General features: G+C 42.2%; 1 protein-coding gene across 8 annotated transcripts in view; it reads left to right on the top strand.

The window, feature by feature from the left end:
• ANO8 (anoctamin 8) overlaps window positions 1-26841 on the top strand; it is a 69553-nt gene extending 42712 nt beyond the window's left edge. For 5 of the 8 annotated variants that reach the window (XM_039334707.1, XM_039334710.1, XM_039334709.1 and 2 more), the window contains 11 exons: window positions 689-850; window positions 1429-1581; window positions 3489-3615; window positions 5829-5884; window positions 6697-6771; window positions 7092-7235; window positions 10318-11088; window positions 11423-11614; window positions 13059-13190; window positions 17996-18106; window positions 22083-23575. In XM_039334707.1, coding sequence (XP_039190641.1) covers window positions 689-850; window positions 1429-1581; window positions 3489-3615; window positions 5829-5884; window positions 6697-6771; window positions 7092-7235; window positions 10318-11088; window positions 11423-11614; window positions 13059-13190; window positions 17996-18106; window positions 22083-22751 — 2592 coding nt within the window. In that variant the 3' untranslated portion in view covers window positions 22752-23575. Of the gene's footprint in view, window positions 1-688; window positions 851-1428; window positions 1582-3488; window positions 3616-5828; window positions 5885-6696; window positions 6772-7091; window positions 7236-10317; window positions 11089-11422; window positions 11615-13058; window positions 13191-17995; window positions 18107-22082; window positions 23576-25506 lie in introns of those variants that run through there. The other 3 variants (XM_039334706.1, XM_039334703.1, XM_039334704.1) reach the window with 3 other exon arrangements.
• The last annotated feature ends 826 nt before the right edge of the window (window positions 26842-27667 follow it).

Genomic DNA, 27667 nt, shown 5'->3' with positions numbered 1-27667 from the left:
CGCTCTCAAAGTAAAACACATACATGACACAGACCTAAACATACTATGAACAACATATGTATAGACCCACATCCCTACATATACGTAGCAAACAAATATTAAATATTGTCCATCTTGAATATATAACGGAAGGAGGAAGCTTGAGAGTTCGCAAGGGTAATGCTGTATGGAATGAAATTCTGGCTGAATCTGGATGTTCTGCTTCGGATACCACGAAGCCTCCTCCCAGAAGATAACAAGGAAAACAGGTCGTGAAGAGGATGTGTAGTGTCCCAGATAATCTTACGGACTCTGCTCAAGCAGCACTTCTGTGCTATGTCCTGGATGGAGGGAGGGAACTGCCAATGATCTTTTCGGCCATTCTCACCGCTCTCTGCACCGCCTTCCAATCCTTAGTGCTCTTTGAGCTTGGTTGTTTTCTTGCAAACATTTCGTCCCCCACACTAATATCTACCCAAACATCTATCCAAATTAACATCTAACATCATCAGTATGGACTAATAATCCTGAGCTACAAATATTCTTCTTTATTGTGACATACTCATCCCAGAATTGTTGGAGTTGATTTTTCTGATTGATGGTTAGCTGGGATAGGCAACCCTCTTTAGAAACTGTTAAACTGTCCAAAGAGTGGAAATTCCAGTCCTTCTGTTGCTCTTCATTAATCATCTCTTTCCCTCCTAATTAGACCAGCCGGGACATTTGCTCTGTTATATTTGCCATCTTCAATGTTATTTGGTCCACCCTGTTCCTGGAGGAGTGGAAACGCCGGGGAGCCGAATTTGCGTACAAGTGGGGAACTTTGGACACACCAGCAGAATCCATTGAAGAGCCTCGGCCACAATTCCGGGTCAGTAGTATCTCATCTAGCTCAGAAAAGAAGAAAATACAAGTTTAATAAATAATAATTTGTGCTGTCCATGTCCATGGAAAAAATCTAGGCATGTCACACACATATATCTCAACATTCATAGTCATCCACCAATCATTTAGCCCAGGACTCTCTGCTCTGATTTATTAATTAAATTTATATGCCTTTGTTGGGTCTAACATGGCACTCCTTACGATTTTAAATGGGCACCTGTTACTTGCAAGAGGGAGAAAACTCTATACAGCAAGGCTAGGGAGATAGATTTGCCTAAAATCCAGTCTTCCCTCTAACCTAGTTAGCCCCCAAAAGTTGAGAACCTGGAAAAAAACTGAGTGCCAGCAACATGGACCAAAATCTGCAGGTGACGGCAGGAGTAACAAAAGAATTACAACTTACAGAGCCATAATGGGCTGGTTCCATAACGGTTCTAACGCGAAGACTACCTGCAGTTGTTCTCTTGATCCTGTAACAAGCCTAGGGAGAGTCCCCAAAGAATCCCCCAAGAGCCCCCCCCCAACTCTTGGTGATGTCAATGGCGTCATCTCCTTTCTTTACAGGGTGTGAAGCGCATCAGCCCAGTGACCAACACAGAAGAGTTCTACTACCCGCCTTGGAAGCGGTTGCTCTTCCAGTGTTTGGTGAGCTTGCCCATCTGTATCTTCTGCCTCTCCTTTGTCTTCCTTACCATGCTGGGCTGCTTCGAATTGCAGGTGAGGTGTTCCTGGCATTGTGGGTAGACAGGGCCCACAATCCAGTCCATGTGCCTTTTCTCATTTACTGTTTCCATCAGATGTCCTGGCTGCTCATCACACAATACTGGCCTTCTCTTGCCCCAGTCTAAGATTTAAACAGTGTTATGCTGACCCTTAATGCTCTGAAAAGAAAAGGGATGTTTCGGCTATCACAGAGCCATGATGTATAATTTTTACAATGCTTCCTGCACTTTCAGGGAAGATATATTCATTTTACATCTTACTCAGTTTAATTACTCAGTCATTGTTAGTCCTGGGGGGGGGGTGGCATCATATCTTGTGGAGGAGGGTGGGAAATAATGCCATTGGCTGCTCATGAGCCAATCATCATCCTTAGAATATTCTCCCAACCACTACTATCAATGAGGATAATGCATTTTATTAGCTAGCCAAGGCTGCAATGTAAATTTAGATAATATATCACTATTTGGTCATGAATATTATATCAGTCCTGAATAGCAAGGGTTAAAATATCCCATGCAATGCAACTGAATAAACCAGAATAGTAGCACATTTAATTTCTCTTAGCTTAGCTGTGGTTCTTCCATTGTTTCCCCACTGAGGATGTTGCTGATCTGGATAGCAACCACAGCTGGGTACCATATTACTATCCTAACAAATTGATGCTTTGAGACAACACATATCTAAAGCAGATGTGTGGACTCCCAGTATTTATTTCCTAGGAGAGATGGCTGGGGAATTCTGGGAGTTGAACTCCATAGATCTTAAAGGTGCCAAGGTTTGACAAACACTGCTGTAAAGGTTCCCTAAAGATGCAATTCACATCATTCAATTGCAGTGGTTCAGGTATGGCCTGCACATCTTAGGAAAAGCAGTAATTAGTGCACTACGTTTGGGAAGTAAGAGTTGCTGAAGCTAGAAGGTGGATTCATTCTTTGGAACAGCCCCTGTGGACATTCGACTTGCCTCCATCCTTCTGACATTTAGGAAAACACTTAAACTGAGCCCTTTTGTGGAGCATTTTTAGATTGAGCTGATGCCATCTGTTAATTAGGCTACTAATTGAATGACAGGATTAATCTGGTGGATATGTGCTAGTAATTGATGTTATTGATTGATATTGACTGACTTCTATTATTACTTTATCACAGATATTATTTTTATACAGTGTATTGGCAATGTTTTAAATGTGTTTTGTTAACCAGCTAGAAGTCTTGATTGAAATAGAGAAATGTAAATTGAATGAATGAATGGAAGGATGATAGATAGATAGATAGATAGATAGATAGATAGATAGATAGATAGATAATAGAGATAATCCTTGACTTATGATCACAACTGGGACCAGAATTTCTGTTGTTAAGCAAGTCAGCTAATAAATAAGTCTCACTCAATTTTACTACTATTTTTGCAGTGGGTGTGAAGTGAATCACTGCAGTTATTAAGCAAATCAGGTGATCGTTAAATGAATCCAACTGTCCCCATTAACTTTGGTTGCTTGAAGCTAGATGGGGAGGTCACAAATGGGGATCACAGGGTCCTGGGATGCTGTAATCATCATAAATACATGCTGGTTGCCAAGCACTTGAATTTTGATCCCGTGACCGTACTGTAATGGTCATAAGTGCGAGGACCAGATGTAAGTCACTTTTTTCAGTGTAACTGTGAATGATTGCTAAATGAATGTTTGTAAGTAAGGACTATCTGTAGGCAACTTTGTTGGTGGTCAAACTAGCTTAGGGTGGTTGTTTTTTTGGAAAATGCTTAAATTCATAGCATAGAAATAATTGAGCAATAGAAATTGGTAGAAATAAGGAGCCTCTGCCCTTACGAAAAGCCATTTGTCTTTACCAATGTGATCTAACCCTGGTTCTCCAATTTGTTTCTTCCTCCACCTTGATCAGGAATTTGTGCTGAGCATCAAGGAGCTGCCACGCCTTGTTCGCTTCTTGCCCAAAATCATGCTGGCCGTCATCGTCACCGTCTGCGATGAAGTCTACAGAAAAATTGCCTACTGGTTAAATGACATGGGTAAATATCCACAATGCACATCTTCTGATCCAAAGAAAACTAACCTTAAATGGATCAGAGGAAACTTTTTAATTGTGTCCAACCCAAGAGATGCGCAGAATCTGGGAATTTCTAGAAGCAGTCCAGATCATCGTTTCTCAACTTGGCAACTTTAAGACAAGGTTTTAAAACAAGGTTTTGCATGCTAGTAGGCATTTTCTCTCCCCCCCAACTCCTTATTTTGATATATTTTTTGTTTGGGGAAAAATTGCTCTCACTCTGGCAAACACTCCTTGGTTTTAGAGGTATAGCAATAGGAATTACCTTCAGCAGTTTGATTGCCATGCTTGTGTTATTTTAAAACTTACAATAACTGATGAAGGTCATAATCAGGTGCTTTGAAAATCTGCTTCTTGGAAAAAAAGAGAAGTTTTTGTTTCTGGCCTGTAGTTTTTTTCATAGAATGCTGAGACATCAGTTATGAAAGATAGAGAAGCATTTGCAAGATCGAATCTGGGTTGGTAACTGGCACCAGAGAGTTACTCTTCCGAGCTTTGGGACTCATGCTGGAGCCCATCTTCAAGGAACTTCTCTCTACTGGAATATGTGCTAAATACGACGCACAGAATAGCCCAAAGTACGTATTCCAGTAGAGAAGCACAAGTCCCAAAGCTCGAAAGAGTAAAAGCACAAGTCCCAAAGCTCGAAAGAGTAATTCTCTGGTCCCGATGACCAACCTGGATTGCAACATCATCCTGGGACATGTATATTTGCTTTCATTCGTGCCTGGCTGAGGAATTCTGGCAGTTGAAGTCCTCAAGTCATAAAAGGGCCAAGTTTGAAGAGCCCTGGTCTATGGAGATTCTCAACCATCCAGGTTATGGTTGCCCCAGCAGTGTTTTTTCCGAAAGGTAACTGAACTTTCTCGGTTTTCTCCTTTCAAAACGCTTTGCTTCTCATCCAAGAAGCTTCTTCAGTTCACCAGGACTTCACCGGAACTGGAGAAGTTTCTTGGATGAGAAGTGAAACATTTTCAAAAGAAGAAAACCCAAGACAGTCCAGTTGCCTTTCGGAAAAAGCATCTTTAGTTCATACAGAAGCATTGCAACAAAAGTACCTGAAGCTACGGTTAAGCTGGGATGGACCCTCACTTTATGTACTTCTTCTTAGCTTCTCACCAGCACTTGCCTGATATAAGATATGGTACCAGATAAGTCCATTTGGATCTGATCTGGCAAGTCTGGCCATACCTGTCAAGTGTCATTCCTGTGCCTCCACTAAATGCCAACTAATCGACAATCAGTCTCTAGACTCCATTGCATAGACAGCAGATAATGGCCTGTATCAAATTCTCAGCCATAACGTACATCATCAGATATATAAAAAAGATGGCTACTACTCAGAGAATGTTTGCCAGGAATACCAGTATTCATTAAATTGTTGACACATGGTACCCAAAGAGGTTTGTTTGATTGATTGTTTATCATATTTATTGATCACCCATCTTACTGCAGGGACTTCTGGTAAGGCTCACCACAGCCACTGAGAAGTATAAGGAACCGCCTCAGCTAGCCACCCAAGAAAGCAGAACTCTTGAAACAGGCATTGTCTCAAAAGGAAACTTTTATTAGGGGTTAGTGACTGTAGGGAAGTCAAGGCGAGATCTGGGGAAAATCCCCTTAAACGGTATAGTTCAGGCATGTCAAATTCACAATGTCACGTGACGTTGCGCAACGTATAGGGCCGGTTTTGCCATTGCTGGCAATGGGGTGGACGCGGCTTCTATGTGACACGTCCAGCCCACAGGCCGGCAGTTTGATACCCATGGTATAGTTAAACTAGTAATATTCTTCCTCCCACCAGAGTCATAATGTCCATTTGAAATTCAGCCAATCCACAGCTGGCACGATGTATGGGTGACCGGTACTTCTCAAGGTCTTCTCCAGTTTCTTTTCTCTGTAACTGTCTCCCTGATAAGGGAGACACATTCCTTTCTCAAGTGGTTAGAGGCAGGAGAGGAAAGGTAGAAAGCAAAAGTTATCCCAAGCGAAAGCAAATTCCCCCCCCCCCCTTCCCTCAGCAGAATGGCAGGCCCCAAAACAGGAGCACATAAGCATGGAAAACAAGAAGGATTTGGGGCCCTGACAAGAAGACAGTTTATTCTGGTTGTAGAAAAGACCCACCTAATTCCAAACTGCCACGTTTTACCTCCTCCTCATTCCTTTTCCTTGCAGAAAATTACCGCTTGCAGAGTGCCTACGAAAAACACCTCATCATCAAAATGGTCCTGGTAAGTCAAGCCTTTTTGAAACTTCTGTTTCAGTTCTAAAAGTAGGACACAGTCTCAAAAAATCTAACAGGATGAGTTTCTCCAGACAGGGGCCTATTAGTTTTGATGACTTCAAATTTTTTTGGTGAGCCTCTGTTGCCGAGATTAGATTTAGTCTTCAACTTACAGCTGGTTGCTTAGTGACCATTTGAAGTTCCGATGGACCTATTGGGGAGATACCTGTGACCCAGACTTGATGTGCTGATGGTCAGCTCCTTGCCCCCCCCCCCGGGGTCACATTTCAGACTTCAGGTACTTGGCAAATAGGCCACATAGATGGCAGTTTGCAAGGTATTTTACAAAAACAAATGGCCCTTTGTTTTTTGGCAAGACTGGGCCATAGCAAACCATGGGTTCACTTAATGACCACTGTGTTTGCTTAATGACCACCATGTTTACTTAAGGACTGATGCCAAAAAGTTCATAAAATCATGTAACCAACTTACTTTAGTCCTGTCACATTGTAGCTCCATGACGGTCGTGACTCAATGGCTATCTGTAATGCTTCTATTTAATGCTGCTAATCACACTGATCCACCCAAATGTTGGTGGTGATGGGGTGTGCAAAAATGCACACTTTCTCTTTATCTGGACTGTTGATTCTCAATGAAAGTCATTTTGTTTTGATTTCAGCAGGACTGTTTTTGTTAAACGATTCAGCTATAGCCCCTCCGTAAATTGCCCAAACCTAGAGATAAACAATGAGACAGTCTTAATCTTGTTACATCAATTCTTTCTCTTATGGCTTCTCTCTCTTTCTCTTCTCCAAACAGTTTCAATTTGTAAATTCATACCTAAGTCTTTTCTACATTGGATTCTACCTCAAAGACATGGAGCGCCTCAAGGAGGTATGGCATTCGTGAATGTGGGAGATCACAGCCAAGGGAAAATGGGAAGGGGGTAAATTGCACTGGGCTTCATTCCAACCAGTAACAGTGTTGGTCAAAGGTAAATATGCCATTTTTATCAGGATATGTTTACGTCCAAAAATGTCCCCGGGGCATTCAAAAAAGTTGCATCCCAGAAAGCCAAGGACTATCAGCCACTTTGAATCCATTCCTAACATGGTTTTCTTCCTTCCTTCCTTTTTTTATGGGTTCTTTTAATTTTTCATGGTTTTTTTCTCTCTCTCTTTGTCTCTCTGTCTTGTCCGTATTGCCCTCCACAGCTCCTGCTCATCTTTTCTCTCTTGCAAAGCCTTGTGCGTCAGCTTAAAGACGCGGTCCTTCCCTCCATCACTCTGCAACTTCACCTCTATCTCATCTCCTTTAAGGGTTTGCTGAGTTTTTGCTGGCATCTGGGCATCTCCAAAGTAGGATCCTGACGATGGAGGGTATATGGAGGGTGTGTGTGTGTGTGAAGAGGAATAAGCAGGCTGCAGAACCTCAGCTGCAATCCCATTTATTTGGTCCGATGCATTGTAAGAAGACTTGCTTTCCCATTACCAAAAGAAAGAGAAGTTTTGCAGTTACAGCTCTGACCAAGATTTACTTAAGATTGGTGAAAAATGATGAAACCAGCATGGGGTGGGCTCAACAGGCTTTCAGAATGGAAAGCAAAAAGAGTTTTGAAGTAATTGAGTGCTCACCTGCCTACAACGCCTTCAAGAAATTCTGATTTTTGGCAGGATGGTGTTGTCCTTTGCAGAGAAATAGGATACTGGGAAAAATGTGTTTGGTTCAAAGAGTCACACTTCTAGAGTATTTTTTTGCCTTCAATCCAAAATGCTGCTCCATCCTAAGACTTAAACACTCTTAGATAAGAAATCACATATAGCAGGCTACAGTCTTACGACCACTTTCTGGTAACAGAAACTTAGCTTGTTTCCAAACAATAAGAATTAAGATCCAGATTGTAGGGTCTAATAATACATTTTGGTAAGAAAGATAGTTCCTAAATTTGCAAATAACTGCACACTTAATATTAGATTAATTTTGACATTTTAAAGACAGGTTGGTTTCAGCTAAATTAGTATTCTAGGACTTCCATCTAGTTCCTCTTATTTAAGCTCTTGCTTTATTTTTTATTATATCCAGATAGTGCGGACTTAGGAATTTAGCTTCAGGCCCTTGTACCCTTCTCATAAAAAAAATTGCTTATACTTCTTTCTTAATGGTAAATTATATAACTTAGCTTTTTTCTCCAAATTATGCCCAGTGATGATGGTGATGATGATAGATTTACATCAGCAAACAATCTCAGCTAGATACTTAGATGAAAGGAAACTAGAGAAATAACATCAGCATATGATGTTAATCTATTTAAATGGTTACTTTTTAAGAGGCAAGTCAAATTAAGGTCTAAATAATTTATAAAAGTTTGCCTATTTCTCACAAATGCATTATTTTGACTTTTTTTTGCTGTTGAAGCTTAGAGTTATAGAATGAAAGGGCTGGAGGGGTCTTAAGATCTACTTCAAATTTTCTTGATCTTGACAACTTTAAGATGTATAGACTTCAATTCCCAGAATCCCTCAGCTAACATGTTGCCAAGGTTGAGAAACACGGATCTCACTACATCAATCCCAAGGCCATCCATCCTTGTTTGTTCCATTGTTGACCAGTTTTTACCATTAGGAAAAACCTGCCAATGTCCACCCAATTGTATGATGTTTTTTATGGCAGTTGTTCAGTGAATCCGTGGTGTTACACGAACTCCATTATTTGCTGTGACTCATTTTTGCTGAAAACTGGAAGTAAACTCCAGCTTTCAGCAAAAATGTTGTAAACTGTGGTCACATGACTGCAGAACACTGCAAATGGCCATAAATGTGGGCCAGTGGCCACATGTCCAAAATACAGTCATATGACTATGGAGGGAGCCTGGTCATCAACACTTCAGAACCAGGTTGTAAATACTTTTTAGGGGTCCGTTGTAACTTCAAACAGTTACTAAGTGACTGCTCATAAGTCAAAGGTTGGCTGAGGAATTTTGGAAGTTGAAGTCCATAAGTCATAAAAGGGCCAGGTTTGAAGACCCCTGTTTTATGGAGACCCCAATTACAAAGAAAACTTTCTTACAACTGATAAGCGTGCAGTATAACATGAAGGGAGAAATTGCCAACCATGTTCCTGGATTCCATATGCTCTCCAAAGCAATTCTTAAAAATTGGTGAGTTGTCACAGCTTTGTTGGAAGTGAGCTCATCTAGTCAGGCAAAAGTGAAAGTGAATATAAGCTAAAGTAGTAAAGAGTAAACTAAAGAGTGGAGGCCAACTTCAATGTTTATGTCTTCTGATACTTTATGATTCATTCTGACCATCACAACAACCATTTTGTGAGCATACCCACAACATTCTCTCAAAATCTGAAATGTCCCCGCTAGAACAAAAAGGGTTTGGAGGCTCTTGCTTTCTACGTAGCCGAGGATTGAGGTTTCCCCTTAAAATAATATTTTTAGGATGGCCTATAAATTTATTGGATGGTTCAATTCCAGAGATGAGTAGCTATTGTTACTAAGGAATAACTGGCTGAGAATGACAGGCAGGGAGCACCTTGTCCTACTTCATCAGCCAAAATAGATGCTTCAGTGTGTCCAGCTGATTGACCATCTCACAACTCTCCCCAGGTATGAGGGGCAGAGGGAATACTATTGTGAACAAGAGGAAGAGCAGCTACTAAGACAACTGTCAGATAAAAGAAAGCTGAATCCAGGGTGAAATTGTACTCTGAAAAGTCATCTCAAACAAGACCCTCCCTAGTTCTCATGAAGATGAAGTATTAATACCACTTTATAGTACCTTGGTAAGACCGCACTTGGAATACTGCATCCGGTATTGGTCGCCACGATATTAAAAAAAGATATTGAGACTCTAGAAAGAGTGCGGAGAAGAACAAAAATGATTAGGGGACTGGAGGCCAAACCATAAAGAACAGTTGCAGGAATTGGGTATGTCCAGTTTAATGAAAAGAAGGATAGGAGTGACATGATAGCAATCTTCCAATATCTAAGAGGATGCCCCAAAGAAAAGGAGGTCAACCTATTCTCCAAAGCACCCAAAGGCAGGACAAGAAGCAATGGGTGGAAACTAATCAAGGACAGAAGCAACCTAGAACTAAAGAGAAATTTCCTGACACTGAAAACAATCAGTGGAACAAATTGCTTCCAGAAGTTGTGGGTGCTCCAACACTAGAGCTTTTAAAAAAAGAGTGGACAGCCATTTGTCTGAAATGGTATAGGGTTTCCTGCCTGAGTAGGGGGTTGGATTAGAAGACTCCAAGGTCCCTTCTGTATTCTATAAGATAAAGGGAGGGGTTAAAGACTTGTAAGATTCTGTTACCATAACCTCATGAAAAAAAAAATAGTATTGAGCTGCATGACTTTTGCTTCCTAGTCTTGTCTGTCCTGAAGGGCTAATACCTGGATGCCTTACTCTTCCCTCCTGCCTTTTTCAGATGCTGGCTACACTCCTCATCACCCGCCAGTTCTTGCAGAATATTAAGGAAGTCTCTCAGCCCCACTTATACAGCAAGTTCAAGCGTGGTGACTTCAGTATGCAAAACCTTCGGGAGGTGACCCATACCCTCTTCCGCCTGCTGACCCAGAAGTACACGTTCACCACATCGTATGGCACCAACCCTCGGCACCCCAGGCATGGTGACTCGCCGGCGGGCCATAGGCCAGAGGTCCACGAGGCCCCAGAGGGGGCCGCCAAAGGGGAGAAGAAATGCCTCAATGGGGGGTGCGGCGTGCCTGAAGAAGAGGAAGAGGAGAAGAAGGAATCGGACTCAGAAGACGAGAGCATCATTGACTGTGGGTTGAAGCTGAAAAAAGTGAGCTTTATTGAAAAGGCCGACCGCAAGACGGGGGATCCCAGTTTAGAGGACATGAGCTTCCTGGAAGAAGGTAGTCCCACCATGGTGGAGAAAGGGATGGACCCGTCCTCGGTCTTTGAGCTGTGTGAGGATGATGATGAGAGTGATGAAGCCTCAGAGAGCCCGTTTAAGACCCTACCAGAAGCTAAAGAGCCAGCTGTTATTATGCGGACTCGGAGGGCACGGGTGGGCAAGAACCTCACAGAAGGGGAGGAAGAAGAAGAAGAAGAAGAGGAAGATGGTTATGAGAATCGAAGACATGCCAGATCCTCATGGATCGATCCACCAGAGGAGAACTACACCACGCAGCTTGCCCAAGCCGAAGTGGAGAGCTGCATGAAAAAATATGAGGTAAGACCCACATGTGCTTCTCTAATAGGCAAGCAGGCCATTAGTGTGATTATTGATTAATTAGTCTATTTAATTAATTGGTATTTGGACCTTTCTTTAAAAAAAAACTATCCATTATGAAAGATGGTGACTTCTGAAAGTTACTCATTTTTGCTATCTTTGGAGCTCCTTCCCGCAAAAGAAAACAAGGCGGCTTCAGACACCAAGTGCTAAACTTCAGAATAAAAGAAGTTTAGAAAAGAACAAATGAGTAAGGTGCTGCATGGGCTTTGTAGTTCTCTCTCGCACATGCACACACAAGACATCCTGACATTTTGATCCTGTCCCAACCCAGGACACTTTTCAAGATTACCAGGAGATGTTCATCCAATTTGGCTACGTGGTCCTCTTCTCGTCGGCTTTTCCCTTGGCTGCACTGTGTGCCCTGATCAACAATATCATTGAGATCCGGAGCGATGCCTTCAAGTTGTGTACGGGGCTCCAACGGCCCTTCGGGCAGAGGGTGGAAAGCATTGGAGAGTGGCAGGTGAGCCTGGATTTTTCATCTGGATGCAACTAACCAGTGGAACGGCTTCCCTTAGGAAGTTGTGGGTGCTCCATCACTGGAGGCTTTTTAAAAAAGAGATTGGAGAGACATTTGTCTGGAATAGTAGAGGGTCTCCTGCTTCAGCAGAGGGTTGGAGTAGAAGACCTCCAAGGTCCCTTCCAACTCTGTTGTTCTGTTCTGTTCCAACTTTCATGAAGGCAACAGTCCCTCCCTTTAATTTATGACCATTCATTTAGCAACAATTGGAAGTTACAATGGTGGTCATGCTGCACCATTGCAGCACCCCCATGGTAACATGATTCGGATGCTTGGCAAGTAGCCTGAATTTATGACAGCTGCAGGGTGTTGGAGGTTTTTTTTAGCATATGGTGTACATAGCCAGGGAAGGTTACAGTGTTTTTTTTACCACAGGGTAGTTCTGGCAGCCTTACTAGTTCACACATGCAAGGCTATCCATGGTGCATCATAGGGGCAAACTAGCTTTGCACCAGCTGGCTAGCAGCGTTTGGAGCTGCAGTGTCCCAAGGTCTCCTGATCCCCATTTGTAATCTTTCCAGATGGCTTCCAATAAGCAAGCCAATGGGGAAAGCTGGATTCACTTAACAGCTGCACAGTTTGCTTAACAACACTGGGAAAAAGTCATGACATTCTTGTGCTGTCACGTGATGAGTCACTTAATGACATTGCCTAACAGAAAAGTTCTGGTCTCAGTTGTGTTTGTAAACTGAGGACTAACTGTATTCTGAGGTAGATTGCACCTGATTATGAAAGCTTTATTTAGTTACCTAAAAGCCATTGATTGACAGCTCACTGCTCCTCTTCCACAAATGAATTTTCCCCCCCTTTTGGTGAAAATCACTGGCTCGGTAGCCATTGCCACATCATACGAGTCCCGTAACTACATATTGGTTGAAGGACATCTCGTTTTGCCTGTCACTCTACGGCTTCCCTCAAGTTTGCTTCCGTTACACTGTATGGGTAGTCCTCGACTTACGACCAAAACTGAGCCCAAAGTTTATGTTCCTAAGTGAGTCAGCTGTTGAGTGAATTTTGCCCTATTTTACAACCTTTCTTGCAACAGTCGTTAAACGAACCACTGCAGTCGTTAAGTTAGTAACATGGTTATCACGTGAATCTAGCTTCCCCCGTTGACTTTGCTTGTCAAAAGGGGATCCCATGATCCCAAGACACTGCACCCATCACAAATAGGAATCCGTTGCCAAGCAAAGGATCACATGACCATGGGGATGCTGCAGTGACTTCGAACTTCAGTCACTAAATGAGTACTGTAAATGGAGGACTACCTATGTATTATGCAGCCTTTCAAGTTGCTAAAAAAAGAGAATGATTCTTCTGAAGTTGGTCCCTGAAAGTGTCTCATTTTTTAAAAAGGCCTTTCTCCCCCCCCCCCTTCCCACTGCAGAAAGTGATGGAGGCCATGGGCGTCTTGGCAATTGTGGTGAACTGTTACCTGATTGGCCAGTGTGGGCAGCTGCAGCGTCTTTTTCCTTGGCTGAGTCCGGAAGGTGCTATAATATCTGTGGTGGTGCTAGAGGTAAGACTGTGACTGGCTTCTTTCTTTCTTTCTTTCTTTCTTTCTTTCTTTCTTTCTTTCTTTCTTTCTTTCTTTCTTTCTTTCTTTCTTTCTTTCTTCCTTCCTTCCTTCCTTCCTTCCTTCCTTCCTTCCTTCCTTCCTTCCTTCCTCCCTCCTCCTTCTTCTTCTTCTTCTTCTTCTTCTTCTTCCTCCTTCTCCTCCCCCTCCTTCTTTCTTCTTCTTTTTCTTCTTCTTCTCTTCTTCCTCCTCCTCCTCCTCCTCTTCCTCCTCCTCCTTCTTCTTCTTCGTCTTCTTCTCTTCCTCCTCCTCTTCTTCCTCCTCCTCCTCCTTCTTCTTCTTCTTCGTCTTCTTCTCTTCCTCCTCCTCCTCCTCTTTTTCTTCTTCCTCCTCCTCCTCCTCCTCCTCCTCCTCCTTCTTCTTTTCCTCCTCCGTGTATAGTCCTCGACTTACAACCATTTATTTAGCAATCATTCGAAGTTAACAATCGCACTGAAAAAAAAAGTGACTTATGACTGTTTTTTCACACTTGCGACCGATGTATCGTCCCCATGGACGATAGAAGAGTATATACAGCAGGGATGGGCAACTATGGCAACTTTACAACTCCTGGACTTCAACTCCCAGAATTCCTGAGCCAACAAAAGTCCAGATGGAGGCTGCCACCATGTAATGGAAGTCCCATTTTTTTTTTTTTTTAGGTGCAGTGGCAACTGACTCATATTTATGACAGTTGCAGACTCAGGGTCCCCTTTTGCGACCTTCTGACAAGCACAGTCAATGGGGAAGCCCTTGACAATCATGTTGCTAACTGAACAACTGCAGTGATTCGCTTAACACCTGCAGCAAAAAAGGTTGTAAAATTGGGGCAAAGCTCACTTAATAATTGTCTTACTTTGCAACGGAAATTTTGAACTCAGTTGTGGTAGTAAGTCGAGGACTAATTATATTATTCCTTTGGTGGACTTCCTAGCTCTCTTTTCTACTGTATATATTTCATATTTATCCAACTACTGAGAAAGAACAGCTGATAATTAGAAGGAGCACTGATACGTCATGATTACAATGCCAGGTTTTTGTTTATTTTGTCCTTTTTTATGATTGTTTTATTTATTGCTCATTTACGGTTGTTGTAAGCTGCACAGAGTTGTGTAAGATGGGCAGCCATATAAATCTTTTAAAAGAATACATTGCTGGATTAAAGCCCGGAACAACAGTTGCACTTATTTTATTATTTTAATAATTTATTATCTTAATAATGATTATGCACTCCAGACTTCACCACTACAGGTATTCCTCAACTTACGACTGCAATTGAGCCCAAAGTTTCTGTTGCTAAGTGAGACAGCCGCAATTTTGCCCCATTTTACGACCTTTCTTGCCACGGTTGTTAAGTGAGTCACTGCAGTTGTTAGGTTAATAACAGGGTTGTTAAATGAATCTGGCTTCCCCATTGTCTTTGCTTGTCAGAAAGTCACAAAAGGTGATCATACAATGCTGGGACGTTGCAACCGTCATAAATATGAGTCAGTTGCCAAGTGTCTGAATTTTGATCATGTGACCATGGGGATGCCTCAGTGGTCGTAAATGTGAAAAACGGTCATAAGTCACTTTTTAAAATTTGGTTGTAACTTTGAATGGTCACTAAATGAACTGTTGTAAGTCGAGGATTATCTGCATTAGGGAGGGGCTGTCTTCATCCTCTTTCTCTCACACATAATATCTGGGCTGAATTCCCTCTTACTCCTCTGGAATGCCCCCCCTCCCTCCCTCCTGGGGTTCCACCTCCATTGCAAGAGCCCCAGAAACACCCTAACCCCCCCAGGCCTGGGAACCCGAGCCAAGTCTTAGGAGGAAACTTGGAAAGTGGGAGCTGAATATATCTTTGGGAATATTTTGGACCACATCATGCAAAGACAACTCATTGGCAAAGATCCTGATGTCTGGAAGCCTTGAAGGCAATGGAAAAAAGCCAAGAGAAGACTGCAAGATTAGATATCATCATTGGTGACTCATCTCACAAGACCTCAAAGTCTAATGATTACTGAACAGCCCTGGCGAAGGAACATTTGTTACATCGTGAGGAGTTAGAAGTGACTGAATAGCAGTCTGTTTCCTGTTGCAGAAGTACACGTTATGCCCAGATCTGAATTTAGCGGTCTGACTTTGAGTTAGTATAAGATCTCAAGTGATAACACTGAAAAATGGAAAGATACCAGACATTGGTTAAATGTTCATATGTTCATATTAGTAAAGTTGGAAGGGACCTTGGAGGTCATCTAGTCCAACCCCCTGCTCGGGCAGGAAACCCTACACCATTTCGGACAAGTGGCTGTCCAGTCTCTTCTTAAAAACTTCCAGTGTTGGAGCATTTACTGCTTCTGGAGGCAAGCTGTTCCACTGATTAATTGTTCTCACTATCAGGAAGTTTCTCCTTAGTTCTAGGTTGCTTCTCTCCTTGATTAGTTGCTTCTTGTCCTGCCTTCAGGTGCTTTGGAAAATAGCTTAATTCCCTCTTCTTTATGGCAGCCCCTGAGATATTGGAATACTGCTATCATGTCCCCCCTTGTCCTTCTCTTCGTTAAACTAGACATACCCAATTCTAGCAACCGTTCCTTATATGTTTTAGCCTCCAGTCCCCTAATCATCTTTGTTGCTCTTCTCTGTACTCTTTCTAGAGTCTCAACATCTTTTTTACATCGTGGTGACCAAAACTGGATGCAGTATTCCAAGTGTGGCCTTACCAAGGCATTGAAGAGTGGTATTAATACTTCACGTGATCTTGATTCTATCCCTCTGTTAATGCAGCCTAGCACTGTGTTGGCCTTTTTGGCAGCTGCAGCACACTGCTGGCTCATATTTAGGTGATTGTCTACTAGGACTCCGAGGTCCCTCTCACAGTTACTACTATTGAGCATGGTGCCACCTATGCTGTACTTGTGCATTTGGTTTTTCTTGCCTAAATGTAGAACCTTGCTTTTTTCACCATTGAATTTCATTTTGTTAGTTAGTGCCCAGTGTTCAAGTCTGTCCAGATCCTTCTGTATCTGAAGCCTGTCTTCTGGAGTGTTGGCTATTCCTGCCAGCTTGGTGTCGTCTGCAAATTTGATGAGTTCCCCATCTATCCCTTCATCCAAATTGTTGATGAAGATGTTGAAGAGTACTGGGCCCAGAACAGAGCCCTGGGGCACCCCACTACACACTTCCCTCCATATAGATGCAGTTCCATTGAGGACCACTCGCTGAGTACGGCCGGTCAGCCAGCTACGGATCCATCTGGTGGTGGTTCTGTCTACCCCACATTTTTCTATCTTATCAAGTAGTAGGTTGTGATCTACTTTATCAAATGCCTTACTGAAGTCCAAGTAAATTATGTCCATAGCATTCCTCTGATCCACTAATTTTGTCACTTGGTCAAAGAATGCAATAAGATTTGTCTGGCATGATCTATTTTTGACAAACCCGTGTTGGCTTTTAGTAATGACTTTGTTTGCGAACTTGCAAGTTTGAGACTTTCCAAGATTTCAGCCCATTTTTAAGAGTACATACATAATTTTTCATTTAAGCAATTTTGACGGATGTAGACACTATCTGTATATATAGTGTAGCAGAGGCCGTGGCATCTGCAGGTACTGATGACCTTTTGTGGTAAGGGCCCGTGCATTTTATTATTTCCTGTAGCTCATTTTGTTATGTAATTTTCCATATAAACAAATGAGGTTAAAAATAATAAAAAAAAACACCTCTCTTATGGAACAAAAATGTTGATTCTAGTTTGCTTTCTGCCTGTGTCTGTCCACTCCACTACCAGACCAGGAAATCAGCTCCGAAGGAAGGGTAAAACTCCTTTATTGAGATTGGTTGAAATAGCAGAATTTTGCAAATCTGATGTAGGTACTATACCTCTCTCCCTTTCTTATACTCCTGTGAATTAGGGAAATGTCTAAGCCTCTTCCTAATATGATTTGTCTGTGCTGGATTTACCATACATATTTGCATATAAACCAACCTCACATTTTTAACCAAAATACCATGAAAAAATATCATCTGTAGTTAAGCCAATTATAAAGATTAAAACATACAAATATGTTTAAAATTGGCTTATCCACATTTTTTTCGTAGATAGCACATTTTTTTAATTGTATTTTGGACAAAAATGTGAGAGTCAGGTTACCCATAGATGAGCTTTTAATCGTTATTACATACAGGGTACAGAGATACACAGGCACTTTTTAAAAGAATTACTGTATATAGTTGTGAATAAGTCCATCCCTGGATAAGCCAAACCCAATTTTGGGGATGTATTTTAGCAGGTAAAACTCTTGGCTTATCCACAAGTCTCTATGAGAAGTTATGGCAAGTTTATGTTCCATTTGGGTGACGGACGTTGTCTAGCCTAGTGAAAAGAAGGACCAGGGGTGACGTGATAGCAGTGTTTCAACATCTGAGGGGTTGCCACAAAGAAGAGGGGGTCAAGCTATTCTCCAAAGCACCAGAGGGCAAGAAAAGAAGCAATGGATGGAAACTAATGAAGGAGAGAAGCAACCTGGAACTAAGGAGAAACTTCCTAACAGTGAGAACAATCAACCAGTGGAACGGGTTGCTTTCAGAAGTTGTGGGTGTTTCATCACTGGAGGTTTTTAAGAAGAGATTGGACAGCCATATGTCTGGAATGGTATGGGGTCTCCTGCCTGAGCAGGACTAGATGACCTCCAAGATCCCTTCCCAACTCTGTTATTCTGTTGTTCTGCATCTCCGTCAAAGTCATCTTCCTTACTCTTTACAGCCTGTCTCTCTTCTCTCCACAGCATTTTGCCCTTTTGCTCAAATACATTATCCAAGTTGCAATTCCTGATATCCCGGCCTGGGTTGCAGAAGAGATGGCCAAGCTTGAATACCAGAGGCGAGAGGCCTTTAAGGTGAGTCTCACAAGAGCGATGCACAAATTTGTGTTATTGGTTTAGGTTTGTTTTTTGTTTTTTGAATACAGGTGGTCCTTCATTTACAACCATTCATTTAGTGGCCATTCCAAGTTACAACGGCATTGAAAGTAATGACATGACCAGTTTTGACACTTATACACTTAGGTTGTATTGATGACAGTTGTAGTGTTCCAGGGTCATGTGATCACCATTTGTAAACTTCCCAGCTGACCTCTGACAGAGTCAAGGGGGAGGGTGGGGAAGCTTAATAACCACATGATTCATTTAAGGCTGCCATGATTGGCTTAATAACTTAGCTAACTTGGCTTAGCAAAAAAGTTGCAAAGTGGAGCACAACTCACTAAACTGTCTTAGCAATAGAAATTTTGGGTTCAGCTGTAGTCATAAGGAGGACCTGCAAGCTTAATTCCAGCCTATCATACAAGGGCAGGCTAAGCTCGGCTTTTTAGAGCTTTTGTACTGCATTTGGGGCAAATTGTTGCTGTCACACCAAAACAGTGACTTCCAATCAAGAAACTCCACTCTCTGGAGCAGCATCCCATAGTAATAAGAGCTGCCCCATCTCTCTGAAAACCTAGATTTAGTCCTAAGTCTGGGGTTTGTCTAGGATCCCTGTTTGGTTTTTTTTTTATTAAAAGTTTTAAAAATTTTATACAATAAATATCCCAAATCCCTCCCCCCTCCCCCCCTCCCCACTTCCCAAAGCTGATTACAGGGTTACAAATAAACAATCATAATCTAACTAACATTACCTAACTATACAGTCAAATCCATAACATGCTTTAACTCCTTTTCAAAGTAAATATTAACAAATTAAATACAAAAATAATATAATTAAACCATAAAACTAAGAGTAATATAAATTCTACCATATTAAACTATTAGTAATAATCTGAGATTTACTCATAAGCTAGATAATACTTTTTAGCCTCATATTTATTCTGAATATAATCTATCCATCTTCTCCAAACCGAAATATATCTTTCTTGTGAATAGTCCTTCAAATAAGCAGAAATCTTTGCCATTTCTGCTAAATTAGACACCTTGAGTATCCATTCTTCCATAGTAGGCAAAGAATCTTTCTTCCAATATTGCCCCACCAATAACCTTGCTGCTGTTATAAGATTCAACATCAAATTAATCTCTTTAACATCAAAATCTACAATAACACCTAACAAAAATAATTGTGGCGTAAACTTTATCTTTCTCTTAAAAATCTTTTGAATGTTCCACCAAATCTTAATCCCAAAAGCTTTTATATTTGTACACGTCCACCAAATATGAAAATAAGTTGCATCTAAGCTTCCACATCTCCAACATTTGGGCTATAAATTAGGATACATACAGGATAACTTTTGAGGATCCAAATGCCATCTATAAAACATTTTATAAAAAATTTCTCTTAAATTTTGAGCTTGAGTAAATTTTACATTTCCAACCCAAATTGTCTCCCATGTGTCCAATAGAATCAGCTCTTGAATATTTTGAGCCCATTTTACCATACAATCTTTAACTAACTCCGTTTCAGAATCCAATTCTACTAAAACATTATAAATTCTCTTTATATGGCTTCATCCCTGTTTGTTTTTTGTCATCTGTAAAATTATTTTAGTTCGGGCTGGCCATTTGGTTTTAAGTTTCTTTATGCTGTTTTGTTACGGTTTTTCAAGTACAGGTAGTCCTTGACCTACAACCACAATCGAGCCCAAAGTTCCTGTTGCTAAGTGAGACATTTGTTAAGTGAGTTTTGCCCCATTTTACAACTCTTCTTGCCACAGTTGTTGAGTGAAACACTGCAGTTCATAAGTTAGTAACCTGGTTGTTAAATGAATCTGGCTTCCCCATTGACTTTGCTTGGCAGAAGGTCACAAAAGGTGATCACATGACCCGGGGACACTGCGACCGTCATAAATATGAGTCAGTTGCCAAGCCTCTGAGCTTTGATCATGTGTCCACGGAGCTGCTGCAACGGTTGTAAAGTGTGAGAAATGGTCATAAGTCATTTTTTTTCCCAGTGTCATCGTAACTTCAGTCACTAAATCAACTGTTGTAAGTCAAGGGTTATCTGTATGCTGGCCAGAATCCATTGGAATTGGGCAGCTAATAAATTCAAAAAAATAAATAATAATAAAAAACTAGATTCTTGGAAAGGAATCTAGATTTATTGAAAGGAAAAAAAATATAATAATAATAGTAAAGTTGGAAGGGACCTTGGAGGTCATCTAGTCCAACCCCCTGCTCAGGCAGGAAACCCTATACCATTTCGGACAAATGGCTGTACAGTCTCTTCTTAAAAACTTCCAGTGTTGGAGCATTCACCACTTCTGGAGGCAGGTTGTTCCACTGGCTAATTGTTCTGTAAGGAAGTTTCTCCTTAGTTCTAGGTTGCTTCTCTCCTTAATTAGTTTCCACCCGTTGCTTCTTGTCCTGCCTTCAGGTGCTTTGGAGAATAGCTTGACTCCCTCTTCTTTGTGGCAGCCCCTGAGATATTGGAACCCTGCTATGATGTCCCCTCTCGTCCTTCTTTTCATTAAACTAGACATATCCAATTCCAGCAGCCATTCCTCATATGCTTTAGCCTCCAGTCCCTTAATCATCTTTGTTGCTCTTCTCTGCACTCTTTCTAGAGTCTTAAAACATATATTTTAAAAAATCCTGGAAACTGGAAATGTGTATTAAAGCCTCCATTTACCAATGAGTAGCTAAGGGAGGGCCTCTATGATCCTTTTGATGCAGAGGGATATTATCTCCCAGTTGTCACAAATGAAAAGAATCTCTTCCAGCCCCGTGGTATTTTGCAGCTAGCTGCTCCCACTCCCAGATAATTCCATTTACTAATTTGCAAAATATCCATCATTATGTTTGATGTAGGAATGTGACCTTTAAAAACAATTCAAGCAGCAAAGTACGGAGCACAATGGCTGCTTATGGGATGGCACACGCTATATTCCGGAGCAAGTGTCCCTGCCCCAAACAATCATCTTTCGGAATGATAGTTTATTATAGGCAGTCCTTGATTCACAACAGTTCATTTAATGAGCGTTTGAAGTTACAAAAGCACTGAAAAAAGTAACTTATGATCATTTTTCACATTTACGACTGTTGTTGCATCCCCCTGGTCATGTGATCAAAATTCAGACCTTAGCAACTGATTCATATATGGACAAATGGACAGGACTGAGGTGAACTTGTGACTCAGGGGATACTGGAATCAATCCAGATACCCCCCCCACCCTCACCCCTTAGGTGCGACCCTATACGGGGTGATGGAGGAGTTGCACACGGGGGAGGGGGGAAGACCTTAATCCTGAATCCACTTAATCCCAAAGTTACCGATCGAATGGTGTGTGAGGGAATGCAAGCTAGGAACAAAAGAATGTGTATTAAAGGAGGCACGCTTGGGTTACATTTTGAACAGCTGGGGCCAATGATGCGCTCTAAGAGCCGGAAGCAGACGCTTGATAACAGGACGCTTGATAACGATATATAAGTCTACTCTCTATATACTTGCCTTTTAACCCTGACGATGTCAAATGTATTTTGACAAAAGCTAGGTTGGTTAATTAAATTTTATTCTCTTAAAACATTCTCTTGGTGATCATTGTTTTAATAGTATGGAAATTCCCAAGAGTCATATTTTTACTTTTATTTTTAATATATGTATGTATGTTTGTATGTATGTATGTATGTATGATTGCCGCAAGTGTGGCAAGAAAGGTCATGAAAATGGGGCAAAACTCACTTAACCACTGTCTCGCTTAGCAAACATAAACTTTGGGCTCAATTGTGGCCGTAAGTCGAGGACTGCCTGTATTGAAAATCAGGGTGATAGAGCCCTCTGCCTGTGAGTTTAACAGGTGTCAAAAAGGACAGAGAGTCTTCAGGGAAGAAAAGGGGGAGCTGTTGGAGGCTGCAATAAATCATTAATTCTTTTGTCGTTAATCCTCCCCAGAAACACGAGAGACAGGCCCAGCACCACTTCCAGCAACAGCAGCGTCGTAAACGGGAGGAAGAGGAGCGTCAGCGCCACGCCGAATATCACGCCCGGAAAGAACGTGAGAGCAGCCGGGAGGAAGGCAAGGCTAATGGTGGCGGGCAGGATTCTGGACACGAGAAGAGTCAGCCCAAAGGGAAGGGTCCAGGAGGGTCGAGCCACGGATCCGAGAAACCCAAACGGCCCAGCTCCCTCCTGGCCACCAACAACGTTATGAAGCTCAAGCAGATCATCCCTCTACAGGGCAAGTTTTTATCAGGGAGCACAGGGGCAGCTGGCCCTGGGACGGCCCGTTCACCCCAGTCCCCCACTAGTACTGATAACAAACTACCTGGGTTCCTTAGTTTCAAGTTCCTTAAGTCCCCAGAGACAAAACGGGAAGCCAACACTGAGAAGGTGCAGTCACCCACTAAGCCTTTCAACCCCAGCAAACTGTTCAACTTCAGCAAATCCGAAGGGGGCAATGGGGCATCCTCCCCGCCACGGCCCGGCCCTTCGGCAGATGCAGGCGAAAAGCCTTTGGCCAGCAGATCACATCTCAACGGGTTGGCAGATGAGGAGGTGTCTGAGGACCTGGAGATCCGAACAATGGTGGTGCAGGAGGAGGGGCTGAGCCACAAACCCTAACCTCTTGGTTGGGAGTGAGAGCTGGGGAGGGGTGGAAAGGAAAGCGGGGGTTGCTAGTTGGTTCCTCAAGCAGAATTGGGGCAGCCTCTGCCTTTCATTGGGAGAGGTCTGCTGGGTCTGTCAACCCTTTTCCAAGCAATTTCAAGGTAACCCTGGCTGAGATTTACATCTGAAAGAAAAAAACAAGAAAGAAAGTTGAAGATGGTTCCAGAGAGGTTTTCGTGGAGACTCGAGAGAGGTTTTGATGGAGGTTTGGCCTGGAGACTCAGTTCTGATACTGATGGTTACTGAGCTAAGTCAGATTTTAAACTGAGAACTCCCAAGAAGAAGGACAGCAAACTGCAAGGTAGAAGTGAAGGATATGAAGCAGAGGGTAGAGGGCGCTTCCACTAACCTTGAACAGGTTGTGTTACATGTCTTTCCCCTTATTTGGGCCAGGAAAGCATCCTGGCTCAAACGGATTTTCTAAATTTCAGCCCACATTCAGAACTGATCACATTCCCAGATGCTTCTCTGTCTTTAACACAGACGGACAAGACTAGAAAAAAAAAGTTGGTGCAATTTCCTGTTTAAGAAGTCACAACCTTTTGAAAAAACATCATTAATCTTCATTGGAGTGTTTTGACTTTCCCTCCGGAGTTTTGTTTAGCGAGAGCCCCTTCAGGTATTAGGTAGAATTTCAGCCATAGCTAGTGCAGCCTTCCCCTAGGTGTAAATATTTCTAAGAGCCACAAATACTGGAATCTGATGGGAGGAAACGTTGCATTGCTTTCCCCTCCTTCCATTTAAATCAGGGGTAGTCAACCTTGGCTCTTTTATGACTCGTGGACTTCAATTCCCAGAATTCCTGAGCCAGCTTAGCTGGCTCAGGAATTCTGGGAGTTGAAGTCCACGAGTCATAAAAGAGCCAAGGTTGACTACCCCTGATTTAAATGATAGCTCAGTGGTTCTCAACCTTTTTAATGCCGCGACCCCCAACCAGTCGTAAGTCGAGGACTACTCAACTGGTGCAGCACCGTTTGCAGAATGGGACTTTTGGCGGGCTCAGCAGGGCAGAGACAGCCTGGACAATTCCTATTGGCTTTTGAAAGCCAATAGAATTAGACTCTATTCAAGAGAGTCTATTCTATTGGCTTTCAAAAGCCAATAGAATAAAAGGGAGTAGCACAGCTAAGGAAAAGGGGGGAAAAAGGGCGGATTGCGTTGTTTGGCGACCCCCGTGAAATGGTCGTTCGACCCCAAATGGCGTCCCGACCCACAGGTTGAGAACCACTGTGATAGATGGTCCCCACGCAACCCCGTTTCTGCTTGAAGAACAGCCTTACGTGGCAGCAAAGCCGAAGAGGCTGGGAGGGGAGGGGGAAGATTGGAACCATTGTCCATGCATGATTGACATCTCTTGCACTCAAACTGAAAAAAAAAAACCACGGTGACTTTCACGTTTCGGAGACACGATTCTAAAGCTGCCGCAGTCGATCAAAAAAAGAAAAAGAATCAGGGCAAGTTGTTATTAAGAGTTCTCGAAACAAAGATCTACCACATATTTTCTTTCTACAAACTCAGTAATAAAGAGATCAAGAAATAAAGGGATGGGGGATAAAATCTAATTTGGAAGGAACTATTATTCTTTTCTTGCAATAAGGACCTTGACCTGTGACAGGCTGTGCCAAGGAGATTTTTTTTCTGAATTTGCCGCTTAATGGGGAAAGCAGATACAGGTAGTCCTCAACTTACGATCACCATTGGGATTGGAAATTCCGTCACTAAATGATCCAGTCGTTAAGTGAGCCAAGCCCTATTTTATCACCGTTTGCCATGGTCATCAAGCAAATCATACATGCCACTTCCCAAGTGCACAAGTGACTGCGAGGATGCCACAACAGTCCTAAGTGCAATGGCTAGTCGTAAGCCACTTTTTTTCAGTGCCATCATAATTCTGAACGGTTGTTAAATGAACGGCCGTAAGTCAAGGACTACTTGTAAATGGAGCTAATTTATAATGACTTCATTGAGAAATCCACGCAGTTGGCTTTGCGACTGCTGCTGTTGCTGTCTTCTGAAATACTTCTTTCAAATTCGGAGTCCAGCCTGTATGTCAAGGATTTCCTGGTCATTTCTTTAGCGGTATTAAGTGTTAATACTGCTTAGCTTTTTAAATATTTAGGTGCATCCACTTGCTGAGTTGAGAGGAGAGAGTTTAAGCTAAAAAATAAATTAAAAAATCCAGAATTCATATTCAAATAAATAGGAGGAGGGTAGGAAGAATGGAATTTTGCCATTAACTTGTCCCCAAGTAGATAATAGCTATAGTTATCACCTTCAGGAACTTTCTACCACTTTGGAAATGGGGTGGGTGGAACTTTTTTTTTATCAGGCAGTGACTACCGGTATTTGTACTTTTGCCCTGTGGCCTAAATTTCTCACAACTGGTCTGGATAGGAAGGGAGAAAAAAAAAAAATCCTCCTTTAATCTGGCAGCTGCTTTTAATATGCAAATCACTTTCCAAAAAAAAACCCCAAAACCCTGCTGTGGCTTGTTTTGTTCCTTTTCTTAAAAAGAGCAATTGAACCCGTAGCCGAAAAATAGCAGTATCTCCTGGTTTCCAGCTTTGCAGGATCTTGGAATGTAGTTTTGTTAGCAGACATGGCCTCTGCCCCCACCCCACCCCACCCCCAACACAGATCTACGGCAGCATCTCAAGTTTTATCAGCTTCCCCAAATTAAAGGAAAACTGCTTTGTCTTTTCTTTACTAGTCCAAAGGAGTCGGTCGCTTTGCAGGACGGAAAAGAAGTGACTCTAAAGGAAGGGATTTCTCTTTATCTTCTATACACAACCCCCGTCCTTCTCCAGAGCAATTTTGCCATCGCCGGCAATACATAATTGACTGCTAATATATTTGCTCCCCACAAGCCAGGTTGGAGAGGGATTTCCAGCAGGTGCTGGCCACCTTTCTGGCCTGCTCCCGAAAACGCCCCTCAGAGGATTTTCCGACCACTAAATCCTCCAAAGGGAAAGGGGGGAAAAACAATAAGCAAGTTCTGATGTCTTGTCATCCAAATCACTCCTTTGTGCGATGGGGAAGCCAAGTACTGGCCTCGCTGTATTTTCACCCCATGCAGAATGCAAAAAAAAAAAAAAAGGACTGACCTGCATGGCTTTGATGCTCAAAGCTTCCTCTTTTTTTTTTTTTTTTGTGGTGGCATCACTTTCAAGCTGTTTCGCAAGAGCAATAACACAACACTAGCAGCTACCAAGTCCATTGCTGGATGCCAAGGAAATGGCCATGAGAGAAAGACTGGTATGTTGGCTTGGACTCGTCCTGCACCCGTGTGGGTTTTTCAACGTAGCTTTTCTGTCTTCTTCTATCAAGTTGGCAGAAGAGAATCCCACTCGCAACTCTTAGCTGGGACACCAAGGATTGCTCTCTTCTCTTGGTGGACTTGCCTGCCTGCATTTCATTCCCTAGCTAAAATGGGCCACTTTCATTCTGCTGAATGGTTGGAGTACGAGATGTCATCGGGATAACCATTCCATCCTCCTGCTTCTTCACTGCCTAACCACGGAATGCATTTTTCCCAGTGACCCAGTGCTCATCAAGCTTTGCCATGCCAGCCAAGCAGAGCTTAGCCAAACAGGCAATTCACAGAAAGGCACGATTTGAAGGCACCAAGAATCCTCCCAAGCCAGATGGGATTTGAGGTGGGCAGGAAGGCTCCTTTCCCCTCCTCTCACGTCCCCCCCCCCCAAAAAAAATTTTTTTGCAGCACCCCAGGCCCAACCCAGATATTGATCTCAGAGTACCTACAAAAGCACTGGCCTCTTTCATGTCTTACTCTTCTGAGTAATTAACTGTACCAGAGGATTCGGTTTTTTTTAACTGGAGGAAAGCAAAGGGGAGTATTGTTTTTTAATTGATTGATTTGCTGCATTCTAATTTATTTCTCTGACTTGAGCAAGGAGACGAGGGTGGGAGAATCTCAGTTTCTTTTTAAGTTATTTTTGTCATATTTTTGTAAATTTGGCAGAAATGCAATAAAATTATATTTCAACAAAAGGAATAAAAGTGGGGTAGGGCAGGGCTGACACCAGCAACTTCTTCAGCATTTCTTTACACAAAGGCCTTGTGTGATAACTTTTGCTACAGAGGATACATTATAAAAAGGTTGAGGGGATCATTTATTTCATTTATATGTTGCCCATCTCACTGGGTGGCTAATCTGAAGCCTATCAAATGTGGTTTGTTTATTATACTGAGGGTTATTTAATTGTGACTTTACAAGTGCCACTCATTTTTGGCTGATCCACAGAAAATGCTGTGCCAAACTCAAGCCACATTACTGCTTAAGTGCCGTGTGTAAAAGCAACCACTGCCTTAACATTAGTAAGGCTTCAGGGAGGCTTTAAAAATAGTTTCCTGAAGTTTAATTTGATTATATGTGTGCAGAGAATATGAGAATGTGTATATATGTGAATCTATATGTGTACATATGCATGTGCCTTCGAGTCCTAGTGATTGCCTGAAGTAATCCTTGCAGTTTTCTTGGCAAGGATTTTTGGAAGTGATTTGCCATTGTCTCCTTCTTAGGGCTAAGAGTGATGGGCCCAAGATTGCCCAGTTCGCTTTGTGCCTAAGGTGGCAGTACAACAGTCTCCCATTTTTTAGCCTAGAGTCCTTAGCCACTGAACCAACTGGCTCTTTTAGCAATACAACCATGTGTTAATTCCATGTTATTGGAGTTATACTTTGCAACTGCTTAAAATAGCCTTTGGTGACCCTGATCTAGCTAAAAGTAATCTGGCTTCATATCTTGGGCTAAGCAAGGGATCTTTTTAGGGTACATTTTGAACTCTTGAGAATATGGCATGTGTTCTCACAAAATCTCTTTTGGGGAAGAGGCTGACTGCTCACAAAAT

Source organism: Crotalus tigris, unplaced genomic scaffold, assembly GCF_016545835.1.
Source record: "Crotalus tigris isolate CLP2741 ecotype Arizona unplaced genomic scaffold, ASM1654583v1 scf7180000017633.3093840, whole genome shotgun sequence".
In the NCBI taxonomy this organism is placed as follows: Eukaryota; Metazoa; Chordata; class Lepidosauria; order Squamata; family Viperidae; genus Crotalus; species Crotalus tigris.
This window is presented reverse-complemented; position numbering and strand designations above follow the sequence as displayed.